The sequence below is a fragment of the Thermobia domestica genome, chromosome 5 (genome assembly GCF_964235325.1).
Source record: "Thermobia domestica chromosome 5, izTheDome1.hap1.1, whole genome shotgun sequence".
NCBI classification, from domain to species: domain Eukaryota; kingdom Metazoa; phylum Arthropoda; class Insecta; order Zygentoma; family Lepismatidae; genus Thermobia; species Thermobia domestica.
Window position 1 is genome coordinate 230,679,907 of NC_137458.1, and position 9,385 is coordinate 230,689,291.

A 9,385-nucleotide genomic window follows, 5' to 3' on the forward strand; every position below is an offset into this window, starting at 1 on the left:
AATCATGTAACAATTTGGCATCCGATATTTTTTGAATATACACCCATCACTGAGCACAAAAATTCCAGATGAAAGAAAAAGCACCTCGCGGGTGGGGAGGGGGAGAAAGCCGAAATTTTAGCCGTTTCTAAATAGGTGTTATTCATTATATCTCCGTAACCATTGGAGCTAGAGCATCCAAACTTTCTTAATTTTGTTTATCCAATTGTCTTCTACAATTTTAATTCTAGTGCATTTTTGAGATAATTATAATGGTTTTCTTGTCATTTTCATTTTTATTCAGTATTGGTTGCGCGTGAAGTCAGATTTTAGCCACAGATTCTTTACAGGATCGAATTTCGAAAAATGTGTCCTCTAAAAGTTTCTTGTCATTTTATGCTCTTTCAAAAAATATATACGTATATTACAGCCAGTTTTTGTTTTCAAAATCTTTTGGGGAACCCAAGGGAGGGGGCCATAAGCTGTAGCTTGGTTAGCTTATACGTAAATCCAGCACTGGACATGTTGTTTTCTTTATATAAATCCAATACCACAATCATATCTTGCACCTCTTATTTCATTCCTCTAAAATAACTGAAAGTAATATACATAAATTAGCACATCCGATTTTAATAGTAATGTCCATAGAGCAAACGCAGTTGCTCCATAAAGCAACATCCGAGGAACAGCTTCTATCTTTGATCTTATTCCTCTATTCAGGCAGTTGTAGATGTACTATTTCAGTTTGAGTATTGAAAATGAAATTAAATAAAATCTTCGAGTTTTACGTCCCACGCTTATGCCGGTGAGGCTAAAGGAAACGGTGAAGATGAGAAATGAATGAAATGCTGGAATGAAAAAAGTGGGAGGAAACGGGAGAACCCAGAGAAAACCCACGAGCACGATGTTTGTCCACCTCAAATTCCACACCGCGTGAGCTGGGATCGGACCAGGGACCCCGAGGTGAACACTCTACCATTGAGCCACCGCGCCAGCAAGTTTGAGTATTGAATTCGCATAGTTTGGACGTCTAGCGTGGCTCATACTGTGAAAGGAAATTTACTTGTCTACCAAGATATATTCGAATCTAACAAAGACTAATTATGATAACAACACGGGCAATGATTCGATTACTTTGAAACTTGCTACAAACCATTGATAAAAGATGAACATCTGATCTAAAGTATATCCATTAAACTTTGAAGCTTAAACATGTCTGTAAAAGTTTCACGCATGTGTCTAGAATTGAACTTTTCTTAATACAATTCTCATTTCTGACAGAAAATGTTTACGTTGTTATAATGTTAAGAATGATCTTCGTTGAAATCTGCTCTCTACTGAATTGCAAACTTAAAATTTGTCTTTAGTGGAAATTTTAAGGAACAGAACTATTTATGTAAGTTCATTGCTTTCAGATAATCTAGTATATGTATTATCATGTTTTCAATATTGATCTTATAACATGTGATTTCCAAATTGTTTAAATATGATTCCATTCCATTCCAGGTTAAAGCAGCTGAAACATTGCCTTGTAGTAAGTCTAATTCATAGCTTTCCTTTACTAACGTTTCTTCGTACTTTTCTGCTGTATCTTATATGGTAAAACATGCTTACGACACTCTTACTTACGACATATTTAAATGTAATAAAAAGTAGTTCATACATGTAAATAGCTGCTATACACATGATGACAAAACTATCTTGAATGTATATGTACATTTAATTCTAAAGTGTTAGTTCGCAAACAGTAATTTTGGGAAGTATTATATTTAATTTTAGCTTATAAACGCAACAAGTCTAATTTTATCTTACGTTCTAATTTCTCCCTCAAGTTCACTAAATCTCAAAACCAGTGTTGGGAAGTACCTAGGTACAAAACGCGTACCTAAGGTAAGTACCTAGGTACATTTAGTATTTAGTACCTAGTACCTGTACCTAGGTGCGATTTTCCTGTACCTAGTACCTATTTTAGGTACATTTGTTAGGTACATTTTTGGTAAGTCACACACGAAACAAATATTACAGGTTCTCTTGTTTCTTTGAAAGAAATGTTTTGATCCATCTCTCACACATTGATTTTCAGTGAATCATGATTTGTTACATGCTTCATTAATGATCAAAGTTCAGCTATATCATTATCTATTTGTTAGCTCATGTTATTCTTGGTTCTAGTTTAAGCTAGTATTAAATCCAAAGCACAAATAAGTCGAGACTTAGTGTAATTTCACTTGGTTCGGTTGGTCATATTTGGTAAGAACTACAAAATCAGCGAATGTTTCGAGGACATATCTGACTTCTGTCTTCCAATCCCATCTGGCTTTTGTCTTCATTCGACTCGATCACAAAGATTGCTTCTATAAAGGTCATCTAGGAGACCTATTGCGAGCGATTGAACATAGGCAGGTTCAAAACATTCGACATTATTTTTTTGAGTGAATATATCACAGTTATGATTCCTTTGGCGTCAGCGCTGGACAAACAGCAGGACGACAACTGTTATTTGGGACTTGTCTCACCTGTAGTGTATCAAGTGAAATCGAAACTTCACTTCTTTACACATTTGGAATTCTGTTGTTCTCTTGTAAGCTCTATCTTGGATAGCTTGGAAAGTCGCTTCGCATCAGTGACTGACTAAGTTCTTCCTCGAGCACGGCGTACAGCGAAAATGCAAGTACTACCCTATTTGGAGGACAAAAGCAAAGATCTGTCAGCATTGCATTCGTTCCCAATTGTGAAACAGATCTTTTTGAAATATAATACAATTTTGCCTTCAACTGACCCTGTCGAGCGGCTTCTCAGCACTGGAGGACAAATTTTTACTCCGAGAAAAACTTTCTAAGTAACAATATGTTTGAAACTTTACTACTTTTAAAATCAAGTTACGCTAATTAGAAGAAATGAAAAGTCTGATTTTTTTTCTACTGGTGAACCTCGAACTGCTTCATTTAACCCCACAGTGTATTAGTAAAAGATACAGTGGGGGACAAGGGGTAAGTTTTTGTGTTTTTAAGCCATGGGAGAAAAAATGCTCACTTTTTATTAATGTGAGTTGCTTTCATAGTAGTCATTTTCAAATAATTTAAAATAAATTGCTTGTTAAACAGTGGCCTAGTACAAATTATTTGTCCTTACTGTTCGCTGTCAATGTTGCACTTAAGGTTTGAAGCGCACGGGAAGTCCTGGAATAGAATTTCTGTTAAGGAAATACATTGAGCTTTGAAAAAGGTTGTGTAATCTGTGACCTTGTGGACTTTCCTTCGAGATTCTTGGTTATTTGTGGACTAGTTGGTAAGAACTCTGCAAAACTTGTATTCATTAAATGCTAGTATTTCAGTTACATGTATTAACTGATAATTGTTGTTGTGAAAATAATATTTAGCAGTACAAAATAAAAAAAATCCGGCAATATCTGATATACATGCGAGAAACAACTGGAGCAAAAGGAAATGGATAAATTTTGCTCGGGTAGTGAGCATATTTGTGTTTTCTGGTTGATTTGTAATAATTACCTTTGGGTAAGGTTTGTTACAGACCTCAACACATATTTCACAAAGAAAGTATTTTATATATCGAAAGACGTTTAGGAAATGAACCAGAAAATACAAATACGTTCACTGAGCGCCAAAATGGATATGCACTCTTAATCTGCAGAACTCAACTGTCCTTATCTAATGAACGATAAATCCCCCCATGATCTATTACTATAATTAATATCATATTCTAACCTCATTTGACAGACGGCTGTTCATTTATATCTGAAAATTCTTGGGAGCAACCTGTACCTAGAAAAGTACCCTAGGTACTTTCATCAGTACCTGTAACTGTACCTAGGTACATTGGCCAGCTAGTACCTAATACCTGTACCTGGGTACAATTTTGGTCAGTACCTTGTACCTGTACCTAGGTACAAAAAATAAGTACCTAACCCAACACTGCTCAAAACTACATTGAAACATACAAACGTCAGGTAACATTTAGTCTCTTATATTTAAAGTGCAATTCGTTGCGTTTCTTTCAGTACCAAAGCTGTGTGAGACGAGGACCACAGCTTAAGTAGGATCTGAACAATATGAGCCCCAGCCGAAAATCGAACCTTGTCCCCTGCGCCGAAGACAAGCACACTATCCATACAGGCACGAGGGAGTACTTTAGTTGTTTGAGTTTAAAAAATAATCTAAAACTTACTGTAAACTTTTATATAATTTCTCTCTTGTCCACTTTTAGTCATAAAATACTTAACTGTCTTTCAGGCCTTCAGTTCCATAAAACGAAGCTCAGATTTTGAGGTATCCCCTCATTTTGTTTGCATTTTTGTCACAAACATGGTTCAAAATTACACGAAATTGAACAACATTGTTACATGTATAGTGTAGAAATGAAATATAACTGCCATACAAAAAAAAAAAAAAAATCAAGTTACTAATTTGATATATATTTTATATTTTAAACTTGGAATGACTTAAACAAAAAGAGAAGTGGAAGTATGAGATATCATAACTATGAACAGACTACGACAACTAACCATTTGACTTATATGGTATTTTTTAATTGTTCCATTGTCAATTCAAGTGACTTTCTTCGGTGGCTTTTCGAGTAGCGAAACCAAGCAGTATATTTTATTAAAAAAGTAGTCGATATCAGCAAGGTGCAAGCAATAATAATTGAAATTAATATGTTGTTTTTGATAATATGTGAGTAGTGTTATAATATTTCCGGAAGTTTGAACCGCTGAAAAATCGCTTTTTGCTTTTTTTTTTTTTTTTGAAAATTTGGGGGAAACGTTTTCTTTGTATACCTCTACTCTGAATATACATTACCTTTAATAAACTTTAATACTTAATATATTCCACTTCAAATATTTCTATTATGAAGGATGGTGTCTGCCCCACTTTCGTACATTCCCACTTCCGTACATATCAAAATCGTTTCCAGTTCTGTACAAGTGCCAGATGCAGTGAAATATGATGATTGAACAGGACCGGATTAACCCATCTGGAGGCCCGGGGCTAGAAAAAATATGTGGCCCCTGCTGACTTCACCTAATACATATCTGCGAAATTTCAGTAGGAAAGTTAAGGGAATATTTTTTCATATTTTTGGTCATATTTTATTTTATGATGTTGATTATATCTTCATGATTCTTTTTAGATAGCCAGTTAAGATTTTGATCAGAGTAAAGGTCCCTTTCCATCTGGAGGCCTGGGGCTACAGCCCCCTAAGCCCCCCTTTTAATCCGGCCCTGGATTTGAAAGCAAGATAAGAATTCCCACATCCATACAGGTTCAATAGCTGGTACCGTTTGTTTGAATTTTTGCTAGTTTTTGAGCAGAGGGGGATATAGGATCTAAGGTTTTCGCTTCGAGTAGCAGCCAAAAAGAGGCCTAGAATAGTTTCATTTTGCAGACTTTCTAGCAAGCAAGTTATGTGGTTGCTAGGCAACGGAGAAAATAGACGGTTCAACTTATATACATATATAGCGTCGCTCAGCATTCGGCTTACACAACAGTTCGTGCAACAGTAAGATGTCAGAAAAAGAATAGTACAGTTTGGCTTCAGGTAGATGGTAAGCATATCAACTATTTTAACTATATTATAATAAATGCGTGTATTTCTTGGGTCTCCTCTCTCGATAAGCCTAACAGCTGGAAAGATCGTGGAACGGTCCCCTGGACCCGCTGAGCCTAACAGCTTTACCTGATTGTGAAAGAAGAGTCGATCTACTATTATTATTATTATTATTATTATTATTATTATTATTATTATTATTATTATTATTATTATTATTATTATTATTATTATTATTATTATTACAATAAATCTACATTTGTCTTTAATTTCAGCGTGTTGTGGAGTCGGAAAAGCAATGGGCAGACTTCGTTCGTTCGAGATTATAGAGACAAATAAAAGAAAACCGTCAGCTATATACGATGGATATTAATATTGGTTACACAAGATTAATAAAGAAAATGTAAGAAGTATGCATTAACGAAAGAAATGAATTCTGTCGGTGAAGAATGCAGAAACAGAGTGAAAAAGTTCTTGGTATATCTAAACATGGTTATACGGGTGATTAGTTTTGACTAAATCGAAGATGTCACTATACACTGCCAAGAATCGTATTCATGAAAATGTACCTTCATCGAAAATATACAGGGAAGAAACTGCTGATTTATGCGGGTAGGGTTTTGAATTGTTAACAAAAGTGACTTCGTTCATGTATGTCAAAAGTTCCCCATATCGAGAAAGACAAAGAGTTCGAGGATCAGCATCTAATTGGTCACACGTCAAGATATAGTTGTATCAGATAGCCCTCTAAAGTTGATTTCTTACTACTTGGCGTTTGAGAAGAGGAAAGGATATTAAAGTTTGCTAGCAAAAAGAAATGAAAGGATTTTTTTAAAAATATAAATTTGCATGACCTTTTTTATTAATAGCACGTTTAAGAGCTGCAGCAAACTTTTTTTCCTGAACTTTGGTAATTCATGCGGATATTTGAAGTTTCATGGAGATCTCACTAATAAAGAAAGTCCCGGATTGGAATCGTGAAGTTGTTATGGTAGACTTCGAGGAAGCAGTAATACATTCTTTTAGGACAATTTTCCCTTCAGCTTTCATAGGTTTATTCAATTTTCCCTTTAACCAGTGTATTTGGTGTAATATAAAAGATTTCGACTTGGTTAAAGACTACAAAAAATGATGGTTTAAGACTTCACATTCGAAAGTGTGCATCATTAGATTTTCTACTGTTAGAAATTGTCGACAGTGGTTGGCTGTGTATTCACGAAGATACCCCCTAAGCGTAACTAGTTCTATGATTATTTCGTTGCTCAACGGCTAGAAAATTCCAAAGTCACAGTAAGCATGTAAAACTGTCATCAACAACGCTACAGATGAAATAATCCCACAGGTAGTTGGAATAATAGATTAAGTACTCTGCTAAGTAGGCAACATCCTCATATCAATAAATTAGTCCGTTTTCTAAAGCTACAAGCTAGGACAAATGATCATGCTTATGACAAAGTATCTCAGCTTGGAATGAAAAAGGAGAAAAAAGTCTATGTGTAGCCCGAAAAAAATATAGAACATTTTGAATAGTTTTGATGTTTCAAAACATGTTACAAGGTTTTTGGTTGCACTTTCATATATTCATGTTGTCATAAACTGTAAATTATATCTATCTATCTAACTATCTATCTATCTATCTATCTATCTATATATATATATATATATATATATATATATATATATATGTATGGAAGAACTGACTTACGTATCCGCTTTATGTGATTTATGAACTCATATCAAATATATTTCGAGGATACATCGGCTGAAGTTGAATTCAACTAGAGGAGTAGACCATTTTACGTTGCTACCAGTGGTCTTGTTACTTATTATTATTATTATTATTATTATTATTATTATTATTATTATTATTATTATTATTATTAGGCCTATCTTTTCGTATTTTCTTGAGCACGCAATTCCATATCTTTCTCTGCTCAAATTTTATTATTAATAAAAAAGAAACAGTGTCAGTTATTAAACATGTACGGAAGTGGGAAATTTTTATGAATGTCAAAATATGTCATGTCATTGCCCATGGCATTTTTGCGGATCTAGGGAGGATTTTGACATGTACACATCTGGGCCATAATCCTTTCAAATACATCACTATAATCACTCATTACTCGATCTCCAAAACTATTGCGAGCAGGGACTTCAAAGTGTGTATAAAAAATTTCTTTGTACTCTAAGTTGCAGGTAAGATAGGAGTTTGCGGGCTCAGTTATAAAAGGGACACATATTAGAAAATTGTATTTTTTACATATCCCAACCTACTATGTGAGCGTGTACGTAATTGTAGTGAAATGGGACTTGCATCAACAACTATTCTGAAACCACAAAAATTTTCAACATATCTGCTTTATTATTACCATGCTAAAAGAGCACTCTGCAAGTATTTTATAATTTGGTTTAGACATGAAAATATTTGTGAAACAGGTAGATTGTTAATCCTGAATCGAAAATTTTTTATCGTTTACTACACATTACATGACAAATATTCCGGAACTTAGTACCTTCCGAATTATAATTGTAATTCTTCTAGTCTTTTTGACCTCTTTCCTTCATGGCACTACACTGAAAGTTAGTTGGGAAGTCTATCAAGGTGTAAGCGCGTACGAATAACAGAAAAGAAATTTGAAGGGTGTAAAACTTTAATCGTCTAATTCTGTAAACCTTATCGTATAGAATATGAGAAATGTTGCTAAGCCAAAATAGTGTTTTGTTAGATCGTTTTGTATAGTGATATTCCAAACTACTGTACTCTTTTTCTACTCTGGGAGCATGGATAATTGTGAAATTATATTAACATGGTATCTTGATACAGAAATATCACTTCTTGATATGTGTTAAACATTTAATTTTTGATCTCGAGTAATGATAACCATTAATCCACTATAAAATGTGTTCAATGTTGTTGAGTTGTTATTGTATTGGCTAGTTCCAAGTCTCCTAATCTCTGTCCAGATATGAGAAACAGACCCGAGTGACCCGAACAAAATCGGGACTCATGTAACTCAGGTGATCATTAACCCATACCATCACTTATTCGTCCATTTTCAAGGGTTTAGTGGTCCATAATAAGAAATGGCTCTCGGGGATTACAAAATCAAATAACACATTTGTCTCGCTTTGAAATCTATTATCACTTCATGTTGATCACAACGAAGTATTTCAATATTTCTGATATTGAATGTTCTTCTTATAGAAAGTAGTGTGTTTTGTTTTCTAGTAAATAAGCAACACCTCTCTTTTAATATCCGTTTCCCATTTATTAGAACTATTATATGTTCCAAACTCATTGTCGTTTAATATTACATTACTATTCTGTTTTTGTTTCCTCCTTTTGCATGTATGAACTGAAAGAGTGCAGTTTACCGAATAAAGTCAGAATTAAAGGTGGAAAAGAAGCAAGAGTTGGTGAATTTCCATGGATGGTTGCTGTGAGACTGAACAAGACATTTGATTGTGGTGGAGCACTTATTAATGACAGATATGTTCTTACTGCAGGACATTGTATGAGTGAGTAAGTACAATACAAAGATACTATTAATAGTAGTTTCACATTCATATATGTAAGAAAGTATAGCAGAAGGAGAAAACATTACTTAGATAAATTAAGATGCATTAAGAAATTATAACTGAAAAAAAAAACAATATCTGCATTGATAGCTATTACCATTATTGTGTTAATGTATGTTTGTGTAGTATTTGCAATATATGAAAACACTTTTAAATGAAAATATTTATAAAAATAAGAAGCGAAGATATTACAATGTAGCTTCGATTAATTTAAGGTAAAATGTTATCTTGGTTCGTACTGGAAATTGTTTGCATGCTTGCG

General features: G+C 34.0%; 1 protein-coding gene across 1 annotated transcript in view; it reads left to right on the plus strand.

Annotated features, from left to right (window-relative positions):
- Positions 1–9,071, plus strand: part of LOC145685427 (phenoloxidase-activating factor 3-like) — a 34,832-nt gene extending 25,761 nt beyond the window's left edge. The window contains exons 2-3 of the mRNA XM_081757820.1: positions 1,486–1,513; positions 8,908–9,071. Coding sequence (XP_081613946.1) covers positions 1,486–1,513; positions 8,908–9,071 — 192 coding nt within the window. The remainder of the gene's footprint in view (positions 1–1,485; positions 1,514–8,907) is intronic.
- The last annotated feature ends 314 nt before the right edge of the window (positions 9,072–9,385 follow it).